Below are 15,570 nucleotides of genomic sequence, written 5' to 3'. Positions count from 1 at the left end.
CCTGCAAATAACAAACAGACAAAGTTAGTGACTAGCTAGTGAACATAGCGGAGCATTTATCAGCTAAAAAGAGAGGTCTTTCCCTCAGGAGTTGGTGGAAACCAAAAGCAGAGATAAAAACATCAAATTTAAATTCACTGGATGGCCAGAAATACTTTTAATTAATATTGGTCTTTGTCTGCTTGGTGTGTAATTAGGCACAATTAACAACTTTACACACTGATAGTGCTACAGCTTGTTCCTCTGCCCTCACGAGGCAAAGAATCTATTAATACTGCTTTAATACTGCCACATGCTTTTCTTTTTGAGTTTGTAAACCACATGTTGTTTAAGTTGTTCATCATATTAATAGGCTGTCAGTTTAAAATTTTTTTAGGTTACACAACAAAGTTTTAATCTGTATCTCAAAATTTCCAAACACACAAAGTATGTCAGGATGAATTTTAGGCAAATGTGCATGAAATGATGCAAAAGTCCATATAATTGTACATAAGGAGCAGGGCCTCTTGACCATTTTATAGCTTCAGTGCAGTATCATACAACGCAATAAATCCACTGTAGGGGGACTTTAAAAGTTTTGATAATATAATCAACATAAAGTACAAATATTTCCTTAAAAGCTGTTGTGAAAATCAGAAATTGTTTTGGCTGATGAAAGGATACAACTCTGTCTCATTCTCCTGTCTGAAATGCATTGGAGTGATTTATTTAGTTCACCAACACTGGCCCATAGACACTCATGCACACACATGCCAGCAAGGTCAGAGAACACACATAACTACACACATGATGCAGGGCTCTGAGTTTCAACAGTTTTTGGTAAAAACAATGAAAGTACACAAACACTTTACTGCCACATTAAAAAACAAAGCAGACAAACTCAGCACCTAATCACACACACACTGTTCTTCTCTGTCCTCTCATTCCTCTCCTCTGTTGTCTCACTTGTTCCATGTGTATCAATACTGCCATTGATTCATTAAGCCACAGGCGTTACTGGGGTCAGAGCTGTGTTGGGATATCAGTTGCCCCAGGCAACATCTTCATCGGTCCGCCCCCACATCCTACATGTAGCCCTTGTCCCCTTTAGTCCATGCACTGCACTGTATACCCACTGATGTACCGTGTGTTTGTGGATGTGTGTGTCTGTGTATCACTATGGAGCTCTGGCTGACAGCAGCTGTGTACAGCTGTTTAAGCGTGTGTGTGTGTGTGTGTGTGTGTGTCCTGCGTGGGAGAAAGGAGGCATTGAGTCATAGCAAACATACCACCAGGACACAACAGCTCCCCCTGTAGCCGGGGCAGGGGAAACCCCAGAGGTGTGGGTGTATTGTCTGGAAGAACAGAGCAGACCGTGACATCATAGGACATCTCTCTCCTACACCAGTCAGGGGAGGGAGGGGTGGAGGAGAGGGGAGGTAACAGGTGGAGGCGGTGATTCTTTCTTTCTTCATTCCTTTTTTTTCTTCCTTTTTTTTTTTAATGTCAGGGACGGACTACTTCTGGTGAAAGCAGAATCCGTCACTCACTCCTGAGTTGTAGTCTGATAACTGCAGCCATCATCAGCTATTAACGTTTATGAATGAGCCTCACTGTTAAAAGTTTTTTTTTTTCAGTAGGATTTAGCAAGAGCACTGAGTGAGATGTGATGCCAAGGGAAGAAAAATCTTTCTGTTGGTTCTTTCTACGACATCTACTAGCTCTGTCTGTGCATGTGTGTATGTGCTTCTCTATGCACTCATGTTACTGTGACAGGTTGACACATCAGCGACATCATATTCACTCTTGAATTAAATATGGTTTGGGTTATTGGCCTTTAAAAAATTTGCATGCTACATTTCATATTGTTGCATCTGTTTCAGCGTTAAATGACGTTACCACATGGTGTCATCATGTGTGTCCCCATCCAGGATACAGCTACTTTATTAATCACTGAGCACTCTGAACTGTCTTGTATGTGTGTGTGTGTGTGTGTGTGTGTGTGTGTGTGTGCATGTGAGGAGTCCAGTAAGTGTGAAACAGCATGTATCACTCTTCAAGCCTCTGTACCTTTGTTGTGTGCTGGCCCAGTTCACTAAAACACATACACACACACATATATTCACAAGGACAGGACCCCCGCGCACACAACTCATACGCTCCCTCTCACACATGCACATGTGCGCACACGCAGCAGGGAGAGGAAACTGCAACACAATGATAAGGTCTGGGAACACAATGGGCTCAGCAGTGCACAGACAGAAGCCAGGACCAGTTTAGCTCAGAAAGGTCAACAAGCCTCTCCAAGCTTTCATTCAGTTCCCCCAGTTATTATTGTTCAACATTATAATGATTACTCTGATGGCCTTTATTTTGCAAATGTGAGAGCCATCCGGAAATACCAAAGAAATATGAAAATGCAGGCCAGACCAGAGAGGAGATGGGAAAAAAGGTTACTTATTTTGGAGGGTGAACTTCTTTGACGTCAAGTTCCCCATGGCCTGGCCCAGCCTAGGATTGGACTTCAGGTTCATCACAGATCTCTGGTCAGGTGCCAGTCTGCTGGACATCTGCTTGTGTCCACATACCAGACTATTAATTGCAATGAAAACAACATGCAGGTACACAAATGTGAGATTTAAATATACTTACTAACATACTTATGGCTGTCCTTCAAAGTACAACAAAAATGAAAGAACCCGGTGCCGCTTTGTGAAGTTGTTTCAACTTGTTTTTTTTACAGAAATAATAAAGCTAGACAACAGGAGGGACCAGATGAACATATTTTTTTGTGTGTGTTTGTCTTTACTGATAAGATAAAGATATATTGATCAACAAATATCCTTAATTTTGTTGTCCCATTTTTTTCTATCCCAGAAACCTAAAAACTTTTCAATTACTCCTCCATATCAGCAGAAAAGTTCTAATTATATGTGACATAATACAGGGATATAAACACATGTGACCTGTACGCTTTATGAATGGTGAAATCGGTTGGTCACTATTTCTGCTTATTTTTTATTACCAGCCAAAAAATTCAGTAGCCCAGTGGCTCCAAAGGCTCATTAGAGGATTATTTTTTGAGGACTACTTTTGCGTTCCCTCGCAATACTTTTCTTCTTCTGTTCCTTCTGAGCTACAGCTGTGTCTGCTGGGCTGCTCTCAGCGCAACGCCCCAGTATGGATCAGCTTACTGAATTTTACTTTGAACCGGGCTTTTCCTGTGCTGATTACTGCTCAATAGGCATATATTTATGTACTTAAAGAAAGGACCAGCACCATGGTGTGTGCTGTGATCATCCCAGAGGAGAGGGAAGAGAGCCGGGATAGAGCCATTGCTGGCCCATCTTGGACTCAAGACTGCTCCTGGTAAATGTCCGATCTGGAGGAAATGGGAAATACAGCTGAGCACCAAATGATACTCAGCTTTCCAGCAGAACACTCTGTGGTAACCAGTCAAGATACTCATTTTAATAAGATTATAACTCTAGACTAATGCAAAATAGAAACAATTGAACTGACATTGATTATTGATTAGATCAAGTTCATTTATTGTCATTCATCCACATACCATCTACAAAGGTCTCCATTCTCAGTGTGCACCAGAGGTTTCAAGTTGTGTATTGGACCACAATTAGTGCCTGCCTGGTGTGACGTCACAAAGTCACATTCATATATACACATCTTTAACGTTAGATGAATGCCTTCTAGTGTAAAACTCTGCACACAGTGAGAGTCAAACACAAAGTAAGAAAAAAAAGCCAATTTTTGCGTGAAGGGATGAATGACGATGCACCGCCAATTTGCCATATAAGGTATTGTGCTGCATTGATAATGACGTCTTTGTTGTCTTACAACACATACTGACTGAATCCATGACGAGCCTTTCTACTGTAACTCTACTGATGCCGCATCAAGACGTCAGTTCAGCTCACAAGTGGCGCCGACCTCAAGGGGCTGTCTGAGTGAATGTCTGACTGATCCTCAAAGCAGTAAAGGAGCAGAGCAGGTCACAGCCCACACCAAAATGTCACAGCCCTTACATAATTCCTGCATGTATTTTCTGTTGTGGCACACCAGCTGTACCCCTCTCCAGGCTCTGAAGTCTTCTAACAGGACAAAAAAGTCAAGACATTAGAGACGTGAGGCTGGTTCTGGCAAGCTCGCCTAGCATCACATAAAAGGTTAGCATGGAGAAAGGGAATTTGGACAATGAGAGAATGACCTTGATCCCCACTCTCTGACCTGACTTACTGATTATGTCACAGTTTGTCTGTAAGTGAAGTTGTGCATTCAAGTCTGAGTCAGGCTTTGTCAAACTGGTATAGTGAGTGGGCAACCGGACATTTGAGGCATCAACTGTGACCTCAGAGGGTGGCTCAGATCTCTGTCATAAAAAGTGACTAATTTGACAGTTTAGTCATTTTACATTGTTTCACTGAATCACACTAACACAAATGATGGATTCTATCATTTACTTCTTAGAGACACCCGTCAAATTAACATGAAATGCCATTTATTTTATTATTTATTCATGTTCAATGCCAATAAGCTTGACCTCTGTCCCAAAATGTTTTCTCCTCTGGAAAATGTTCCAAAGCTCCAAAGCAATGCAAACCTCTGGGGACAAACAAAGCATAAGAGATTGTTGCCAACATCTAAATACAGCATGATTGAAAACAGAAAACCATGGTGATGGCTGCCATTTCTACTTGGATTGTTTCTCACCATCTCAAAAAACTTCTAAAGCCCCAAATATAGTTCTGCAACCCAGGGTTACATGTGAATATCTTCTCGGAGCGGGATGAGAATCTGTAATTGAAGAGGTTTGTTTTTGTTGCCATGAGAGTGATACTTTCTACCATAAGATCTGTTTTTCCACACATTCATAAGCAGTAATCTCACCAAAGAGACAGACAATTGGAGCCTCGTAAGTGTTGAAGAAATGACTGTTTGCTGATGTTTGAGGAAAACAGTCACCTGTGGTTATGTGAGACAAAGAAATTCTTCAGTTTCTTATCTGCTCACCTCCACACGTGTGTGTGTGTGTGTGTGTGTGTGTGTGTGTGTGTGTGTGTGTCATGGCATTTATGCATGTTTGTTAAAATCATGCACTATAAAAGGAGAAAATACTCTATGTATAGTGCATGGAATGTAAAGAACTGCATGTTTCAGCTCATTAACTACGATGGTTCACATTTCTTTTCTAAAGCACACCATGCATTTCATTGATTTTCTACCCTCCATTAAAAGAAGTTTGCCCAGAAGTTAAAAATCTATCTAAAAATCTATGGTCCTTTAAAAAATGGTCAGACTTTATGTAAATTATTTAATTATTAAATTTAAAGTTCATTGGCTGAAATATGCAAAACCACACATATGGTCCATTTAAATTTACAGATTCTAAGTTACACAAAATTTGCATTTTGACTAAGCTGAATGACTCTTGGATGCAACACAAATTGTTTTGTTCTCTTGAGGATGAAGAAAGCGGGGACACCTAAAGGTTTCATGACAAAAAAAAAGTCCAGTGAAACTTACATATTTTTAATGTATGTCAGTGTAAAGGTAGCCTCAAACAACCTGCAAGGTGTTTGCTTAGGACAGGAGTCATTTCAAGACAGCTATACTATAATAGTTGTTTGACAGTCTCTGATTCGGCAAATATACCCTTCAATGATCTTTTCTTTCTATTTTCAAACTTATCAGTTGCTCTGGAAAGATTTCTCCTGCATCGATATCTATTTTTCAATAAAAATGAAGTGGATATTTAAGTACAAGGAGTTTTTAACTGGTTATGAAACAATAAAAATGTTATACTTACGCTTCAAGATGACATACATACATAAGCAAACAACTCCATAAGCAAGAAGATTGGTTATTTTCATATAGTTACTCTTCATGCCAGTCACTGGGTCAGATTTCCCTCAAAATTCAGACGAAACGATTTACGGCACATAGGCCGGAAGAGCCCATTTTTACATACATTTTTTACAGTGTATGTTAGTCTGTTAAAAGGAAGCAGGAGGAGATTTTCCTTAGAAAGTGTTATTTTTGTGCATTAACCTGCTAAAAGAGGCCACAGCCATCAGGGAATATCGTTTCCATGAAAGGGTGTAAATGTCCTGCAACAATGCTTAGGTAGGTGCTACATGTCAAAGTAACATTCACATGAAGGCAGGACCCAAGGTTTCCCAGCAGAACATTGCCCAAAGTCATACACTGCCTCCACCGGCTTGCCTTCTTCCCATAGTGCATCAATCCAATGTTTTCCTTCATCTTCATCCAATTATTTATACGTTTGTTTTTTTAATGTCTTTTTCTAAGATCTTCCAGCTATAAAATTAAAATAAACTTATTTCAGAAAGTAGCTTAAACTGAATTTATGCTGTCTGGAGATAAAGTGTTAAAAGAAACTGAAATCAAAGCGTCTTTTCCATATCCATAAGGGTTTTAATGTTTCTAATGAAGAAATTAGTTTCTTTGCATTTCTTGGAAGATATGGTATTGTAAAATTGGATGGATGGGTTCAATGGGTTCAGTTCCCACTGTGACCCACCACCAATGTGTCTCTGAACAAGACAATTAACCCCTAGTTGCTCCAGAGGTGTGCAACGTCTGACATGTACAGCAATTGTAAGTTGCTTTGGACAAAAGCGTCAAGTTAAATATAATGTAATGTCCTGGTAGGCACTTTTTCCAGTGTGTTGTGCTAAGCTAAGCTAACTGCCAGGTTCTCATGTAACTGCCTGCAAGAAAGGAAAGGTGTTACCCAAAAGGCAGAATTTTTTCTCTAAAGCTACCTGATGTTAAATGCACAATTCTGAAGTGCTTCAAAATGATGTGTATCAATTGATGCACATCATTGGAAAGCTCTTTTAGCTTTACACAAAGTTTGACATGACCTTGTCAGCTTCTGGACTTTACTGCTTTTTATGACAAATCAGATGCCTGGTGTTTGGTGCTCCAAGTATCTGGAAACACAGACAGAAGAGAGACATGTGCATGTGTGTGTTTGTAAGTGAGAATAAATATCCAGTGGCACTGCATCAGTGCACACGCATGTAAGTGGGCGGGGAGCCATCCTTCATTGTCCATGTGCTTCTCGCTCGCTCGTTAAAAGCTAATTTCTCCCCCCACAATCTCCTGTCCCCCACCACCACCCCTCCTTCTTCCCCTGGCTCTCTGTCTTGTGCGATCAACAATAGTCTATTCTGTGCTGTCCCGTGCAAGTGGAGACACACCCAAAGCCAAGGCCACGGTGCGAGGGGAGATTGTTGGGTGGCGGCCAACTGAGCGGGACACTGGCTCGATTCTCGTCTGGGAGCGTGGATCCTGCCTCGACCCGAGGGAAGAGGTGGTCTTGTCTGTTTGGCTATAAATTCTAGCCGTCATTTAGCGGCACGATTCCCCAACTGGGGGTTCTTCTGCAGTTGCTAGGGGTACATGGAAAGATTTGGGAGTAGTTTCGCAGAATATCTGCAGAAATGTTCTCTGTTTAACTTTAGTCTTCTATGTTTCTCACCTCCTGTCAGTTTACAATGTCGGGTTGCCCCAAAAGTCCCCCACCTCTTCACATATCACAAGATCTCAACACACACACACACACATGCACAATAAAGGCCCTGATCTCGATGATGCCACCGGCTGAAGGTCATTCTATCGACCCCGTTATTCTCTATCATGACAATCTGTTCCTAAGTGCCACAGCTGGAGCCCCCCCACACACTCTGCTGCCTCCCCTGATAGTGCCTAGACTCTCTTCATTGTCTGATAACATAAATGTGACACACCAACACACCATCTGAGGGTCCCTGTCTGCACCAGCCAGCCTAATTATATAATTATCCCTTGTCTGATTGTGCCTGTGCAGCTGAGACGAGGGAAGGTCTTTGTGTGGCCGGTGGAATGCGGTGCGCTTGGCATTTTTCAGCAAAAGGGCAGCTTTCTGGAGGCCACTGCCAAAGGAGAGGAGAGGAGGGTGAGATCACGGTTGCTGGTGCCCACTCTTCATTTTCTCTCTCTTCTGTCCCTATCACTCAGTCCCATCTTGCTGAGCCTCTCTTGCCTGTCTGGAGGTCTCTCTATCCGTCTCCGAATCTAGCTCTCTCTCACTTCTGGACAATTCCATCTCTCTTCTGTGACAGGCATTCTTGCCCTGTCGCTCTTCCTCCGCCTCCTCGTCTTACTCTCAAACAACCATGTTCCCTCCAACACTTAATTCCCTGTCCTCTCTAAAGCTTCAAGTTTGGCAAATCCAGCTGTCTTGCAGATAAAGTGGCCTTTCGAGAGATGGAATGCGCAGGATTTGGCTCTATGATGATAAGAGCTGACAGGCTGCACTGGGCTACCATGCCGATGTCTGATAGTGGACTTGGGGGCGACTGCTCCGCTGCATGATAGGAAAGCGTTGCTATTGTTTCTGGTCGAGAGCTGCTGAGGGGATAAGAGAGACTAGAGCACGAGCAGGTGTTAGCAGAGATTACAGTATAAGCATGTCTGCTCTTACCTCCTTCTTGATTCAAAGTCAAAAGCAACAAGGCGGGTGTCACATAAACCATGTCCTCCTACACTACAATAGATGATCCAGACCTTTTTCTGACATTTACATCAAGGGCCTCTCAATCTTTGCATGCCACTACAGGTGATTTTATGAGTTTTTATCAGAGGCCTTTTATGCTCACTAATGAAAACAGCAGGGTTAAGGGTATATTGGCGCCAAAGCTTTCCCTCTGAATTCCTCTGTATGAGCTGCTGAATAATTCAAGAACATTGTGTCATTTCAACAGACCTAGCAGAGGTAGATTGCACTTTCAACCAAATATTCACACCATCTGAGGCGAACTCATGTCAGATCCTGCAACCGGCTCAAACGTTTGTATGCAAACCAAGGTCTCTGGTTTTGAAATATTAAATGTGTCCTTTCTACCCCCATACACGTGTGCATTTTTGGGAGTAAATACAGGCATCATAAGAGCAACCTGAAGTTCATGTTGCCAATCAGCTGAAGTAAACAAATTTATCAAAGACCCGAGACAGCATTGTTTAAGCGCAAGTGTAAAATCTGCATGCTGTCTGCAGCAGAAACAGCACTTGAGAAATTCCCATAGAATTCCGAGCTGTCCGTCTGATCCCTGTGCCCGCTCGTCAAAGCCCCCCTCTGGTGATCACACAGCATGGAATATGTGAAAGAATGCTTTTGGGACATAGCAGGACACTGGGGAGCCAGTATCCCCATCTTAAGCTTCCCTACATGCCCCCAATGAATTTTTAAAGGCATCAATAAAATATACAAACAAAAGTGAAGATTTGATCACAAAGTGCGACCGAGCTCCGTGCCAAGCGACCCCAAGACAATATGTTTAAATAAACAGAGAACTTGGATGAGAGAAATAGTTTGAGTACTGGAGCCAAGAGTAGGACCTCTCCCACTATCGGCATGGCTGTGAGAGAGCACCATTGTTTTGCCCATCTCAAATAGCCCTGACAAATTGTGCTGAATGTAGAACCTCTGTTTAAACTAGAGGCATCTTCCAAAAACATGCTGGCACAGCGCCAGAACTGCATTTTCCCATCAGTGAAATGATCATCAGCCAGCGTCGCTCCACAGAGCCCCTGCTGGTCAGTGCTGTTTCTGAAGCTGTGAAGGGCATCTTTGACGTGCAGACAAGATTTAAAATAAAGGGAGATTCTGTTGTGTTTTAGAGAGATGATCTGAAGAATTGAACTTCAGCTGAACTGAAATAACATGCATTTTGATGTCACAGAGCCTTGATTAGTGCTTCAAAATAAAAACACTTTAAATGTGGATAAACAGTCATTGCGCATTATGTCATGCAGAAACATTTTCTCTCTCTTGCTAACAAAACCTTTCCTTCATACCTCCATCCTACTTTTCTTTTCCCCTTCCTCTATTGTGTTACCCAGCTGACAGGTGGAGAGAAACACCAGACTTTTCCTGGTATTCACTGTCCATGCACTAATCATGACTTCATGTTATAGAGAGGGACAAGGGGAGTTTATTGGGAACAAATGTCAGAAGAGATAAATATATGCGTGAATAATTTTCAGAAGTGATTTAACTATGAACACACTGTTCTTATAATACAGTTCCATTTCAAGGGTGAATATTGAACAGAAGTCACAACACTGTGCAGAGTTAATGATAGTTGAATGGTGCCACCATGTGTTAGTTTACATTAATTGCTGTTTAGGCCAAGACACGTTTTATCACTGACTTGCGAAACAGTAAGTCAATGAAGCGATTGCAGAAAAACAATAAGCAACTATTTTGATACTGAACTGAATATTGTTCAAGTCATTTCTCAAGTCTAATCTTCTCTAGTTCCAGTTTCTGAGTTGTGGGCTTTTCTGTCTTATGTGAGTAAACCAAACTTTACATTTTAAAAGAAATGGAGATATAATGTGCTCTTTACTGTCCCTATGGGTTCATCATGGAATGGCAAGACAGCATTAAAAGGTAAAGGATTCATCTTATAAACACTTTAAACAGAGTATGAGATGAAATGTTCAAAAAGGTTAAAGTACAGCTTTAGTTAAAACATACAAATATACAGCTTTCAAACACATCTGTAAATACTGCATCTTTCAAAATGCCAAATACATAATAGTAATATCAGAAACTCCTCTTTGAGTGACTGACAGACAATAAATAATGTCGTAAAAATGGGATTTTTGCCTTACAGGTTCATTGACACTTTTCAAAATGGATATTTGGGTGCATGTTACTTTTGTGTGAGATGTAGTTCATTTTTGTATTCTCAGCCCCTTCCTTTTGTACCTCTCTGTCTGTAGTTACCTGTTCCTGTTTTATTGGTTATGAGGTCACAAACAATATGAGGAGCCTTTCAAAATAGATGCCTTACATCTAGCGCTTTATACATGTACAGTGTATTCACTTTTAACTAAATCTGTCATTTAGAAAGACTGGAAAGATACTGCATCTTTTATCTAGTCTATACCAGTTCTCAGAAATTATGCTCATGCACTCAAGAATCCAGCTTGTCAACTTATTCTTTACTGTATCATAAAGGTTGAAATAGAACAACAAAGAGGATAAAATTGTAAGATAATTGTGTTAAATAACATCCAGTTTAAAAGTCACTTCAAATTAACACATTTGGAACATGGTGGCGTTGATGAAGGGAAATAAGAATCAACTTAGCCTGAATTTTATATTTACCTAATATACTTTGTCCTATACTGTTAGTTTCCTTCCTATTCTGTGTGACTAACAATGGCCAGGGCGGTATAGAGGGTGCAGCAGGTCGCCCTGGCAGGCCCAGCCCAGCTTCGGTCCTGTGACGCCTGAGCCCGATAGGTCAGAAACAGCTGTACCCAGAAGTAGGCCAAGCCAAGGAAGAAAGCCAGTAATGCTCCCAAAACATGAATTCTCTTTAAGACTGATTGCTAAGTTGTGAAAGGGATAATAGATTTTAGTGAGCAAGAGTGTTATGGGTTATTTGATTATATCTTTTCATGACACAACACTGACAAAATGAAATTTTTCTACAGTGTAAAGTACTGCGTGTACAGCTTGTATAACAGTGTAAATTTGCTGTGCCCTTAAAATAACACATCACACAGCCATTAGTGTCTAAACCGCTGGCAACAAAAGTGAGTACACCTCTAAGTGAAAATGTCCAAATTGGGCCCAAACTGTCAATATTATTATTTTCCTTCACCAAAGCTTCACAGGTTGCCGCAGGAGTCCTCTTACACTCCTCCATGACAACGTCACAGAGCTGGTGGATGTTAGGAAACCTTGCACTCATCCACCTTCCGTTTGAGGATGCCCCACAGATGCTCAATAGGGTTTAGGTCTGGAGACATGCTTGGCCAGTCTATCACCTTTACCCTCAGCTTCTTTAGCAAGGCAGTGGTCGTCTTGGAGGTGTGTTTGGGGTCGTTATCATGTTGGAATACTGTCCTGCAGTCCAGTCTCCGCAGGGAGGGGATCATGCTCTGCTTCAGTATGTCACAGTACATGTTGGCATTCATGGTTCCCTCAATGACCTGTAGTACCACAGTGCCGGCAGCACTCATGCAGCCCCAGACCATGACACTCCCACCACCATGCTTGACTGTAGGCAAGACACACTTGTCTTTGTACTCCTCACCTGGTTGCTGCCACACATGCACCACAGGACATGTTTCCAGTAATCCATGTCCTTAGTCTGCTTGTCTTCAGCAAATTGTTTGCAGGCTTTCTTGTGCATCATCTTTAGAAGAGGCTTCCTTCTGGGACCACAGCCATGCAGACCAATTTGAGGCCTGTTCTGAGTGGAACTTGTCCTGTTGAACCGCTGTATGGTCTTGGTCGCCGTGCTGCAGCTCAGTTTCAGGGTCTTGGCAGTCTTCTTATAACCTAGGCCATCTTTATGCAGAGCAAAATTATTTTTTTCAGATCTTTAGAGAGTTCTTTGCCATGAGGTGCCATAATAACAGAACAAAAACACCAAATTTAGCACACCTGCTCTCCATTCACGCCTGAGACCGTGTAACACTAATGAGTCAAGTGACACTGGGGAGGGAAAATTGGCTAATTGGGCTCAATTTGGACAATTTCACTTAGGGGTGTACCCGCTTTTGTTGCCAGCAGCTGTGTGATGTGTTATTTTGAGGGGACAGCAAATTTACACTGTTATACAAGCTGTACACTTGCACTACACACTACATTGTAGCAAAATGTGAGGGGCGTACTCCCTTTTGTGAGATACTGCAAATGTGAGGAGTGCTGCACACACAGTGTTCTGAAAAGCAATTCCTTAATCTGTCCATAGTATGAGAGTAATAACAGACCAAACATATTAATTATCAATTAATAAATAAAATTAAATGTGAAAGACTTCATGGGGAAGACTTGATTGCTACAGTCCTGATTTATAGCAGCTTTAAATGAATGGTGAAGCAGGTTCACCAACGCTAGAGCACATGACGGACAGAACTTTACTGCCTACTAGCAAGAATGGCATAAAAATATCGGCAATTGCCTAAAACATTTGCTCAACCCCTCAGCCTGTTTTTATTTTCAATTTAACTCTTTTAACCCTGATTGTACACTGCACTATAGCTTTAATATATTTTAATGTGTATTTTTTCAATTTTCCTATGATGCTTTTAAACCTTTTTTTTATATTTCCCTGTTGCTTTTAAGTTTTATGCAAAGCACTTTGTATTATCTTGCTGTTGCGATACAAATAAACTTGCCTTGCCTTGCCTAAAACAGAGCAGGTGTTGCAGATCTGGGTGAAGAGACAGCTCTGAGGGTTGTAAGTGTCACACTGACTAACAGGAGAATGAGAAAATGGTCATCATTCAACATGAACTTGTTAACCTAATAAATAACCTTGACATTTTTGCTGTCTCTGTAAAGGGAAGCCAACAGGGGTTTTTCAATTTTTCAAAGTTTCAGTTCACTTCAGCGTGAACAGAGAGAAATCACACCAACCTGGATTTCCAAACTGGACCTTTGTTACAACAGCCACAAAATCCAGGAAGAACACAAACAACATGGCTGATAAGGAAAAGAAGAGAAAACAAAACAACATAGTCATTCCATATGTGTGTACTCTTTCGAGAACAACGTTCATATTCTGGATGGGGAGGACAGATGGTTTTAAAGGAATCTCTCAACAGGGGAGGAGATCTGCGACACCACTTATCCACCACTTACAGTCCTGTCCTTTCATCTCTTCCTGGGAGATTGAACAAAAACGCTCACATTTGTCACATCATCATGTGACAATGCCAACAACAGTTGTTCAAACTTGGCCTTGGATGACTCCAACGGAAGCAAGTGGTACACATCAACTTGATAACGACCTCACAGAGGATATATTATTGGGACTCCCTGCCAATACTAATGAAGCATCTTTGATGAGAGGCAGAATGTCTTGAAGTATTTTCAACCAAGTCAGTATGACCTAAATTTTAATCCACATTGGATAATGTAATTGGCATCACTTTGTATGTTTTTTACAACTGTTGATAGGTCTATGAATTCAATTTAATTGTAAACTGTAACATGTTCATGCTTCTCACTGTGAATTTAAATAAATCTAAATGGTAATGCTTTATCAAACATCTTTCTCAAACTTAGGACCCGATTTTATTGGGTGAAATTAAGTGAAATGAATAACAATGCTATGTGGTGCTTAATTTAGAAATCAAGAGGTCCCAGAACACAGGGGGGTTGTTCCAGCAGGTTGGGGAGAGAAATTGTCTTTCTTTTTCTCTCTCCCTCATCTGTGGATCACTGCTTCCAAGTAAACCGCACCCTGAACTCCAGCTGACATACTGAGCGTATTTCCTTATTGCTTCTACATCCTCTTTTTCAGTGAAAGTTCGTTATGAGATAGTGAGAACCATACTTTTATAATGACAGCATATACAGTTCAATTCATGGTTTGTAGTCTTTTTTATCAGTAATTTATAAATGTAGGTGTTATGGCAATTCATATTATAATTTTGGGAACCACTGCTTTATATTAATGTCCCCAAAATCATATTAAGTTGTTTAGTATAGACAGGGTATCAATAAATACTGGGTAAACATACAGAAACAGTAGGGAGGAAGACAAGAGGATATATGCGTGTATATATATATATATTATATATACATATATATACATATACATACACACATATATATACACATATACATACACATATACATATATATATACACATATACATACACATATACATATATATATACATATACATATATATACATATACACATATATATACATATACAGACATATATAATATATATATATTACGTAGATATACATATACATATATATGTGTGTGTGTGTGTGTATGTATATATATTTACATACATATAACTTATTGCTGGGTCCCTCCTTACTGCCCCTTATTCCCTATACTACTTATCTTCTACCAACTGGCAGGCACAAGTACTAAGCATAGCATTACAATATACACAAATAAATAGTAAATTGTTTGCTGTCTTTACCAATTTTAATTATAATTCAAAATAATTTTTATTCAGCAATTGTATTTTTTAATAAACAGCCTTGTAATGGTACTGAACCATGATGACTGTCTGGGCTTTACTGAAATGGTAAATGCTTCTTTGCTTCTGTAGACATAACCCCCGACCTACCTCCTCCTCTGTGGTTCAGTTTTGAGATAAGATTATAAAATAGCAAGTCTCTATGAAAACAAGCAAGAATGTGTTCATAAATTTGGAAGCTAAATACTCACACAGTCCAAATGCCTACAGTGCCAAAGACAGCCAGGAAGACTGGGAGCAATGCCCACAGCCACATGTTGCAGTACAGCTGCTGCTGGGTTCATATAGAGGGAAACTTACACCACCGCCAACTTTCCCTAACAAAGTATGGGTAAAGCAAAACAAAACACCCTCTGTACACGCATGTAATGATAAATCAACTTCGTGCCAGCAGTATACCACAAATATGATGGTTATATTTGTTAAGGTGTGGGGCTGCTGTGGGATAAAGAACAAATAACACAATATTTTAAAAAGCTTCATTCTTGGATTGGGAACAATCACCACTATCAGGTATGGTAACATGAC

At 40.6% G+C, this 15,570-nt stretch overlaps 1 protein-coding gene across 1 annotated transcript; it reads right to left on the bottom strand.

Moving 5' to 3' along the window:
* Positions 1-11,143: 11,143 nt before the first annotated feature.
* tmem150b (transmembrane protein 150B) lies at positions 11,144-15,298 on the bottom strand. Its single transcript, XM_038737596.1, is given in 4 exon segments — positions 11,144-11,409; positions 13,215-13,327; positions 14,274-14,298; positions 15,230-15,298. Coding segments are annotated over 4 exon segments (399 nt in total). The 3' UTR covers positions 11,144-11,217.
* Positions 15,299-15,570: the final 272 nt, after the last annotated feature.

This window comes from Micropterus salmoides, unplaced genomic scaffold, assembly GCF_014851395.1.
Source record: "Micropterus salmoides isolate LMB-PRFRI ecotype aquatic unplaced genomic scaffold, ASM1485139v1 Ms_hic_scaffold_10, whole genome shotgun sequence".
Classification (NCBI taxonomy): Eukaryota; Metazoa; Chordata; class Actinopteri; order Centrarchiformes; family Centrarchidae; genus Micropterus; species Micropterus salmoides.
This window is presented reverse-complemented; position numbering and strand designations above follow the sequence as displayed.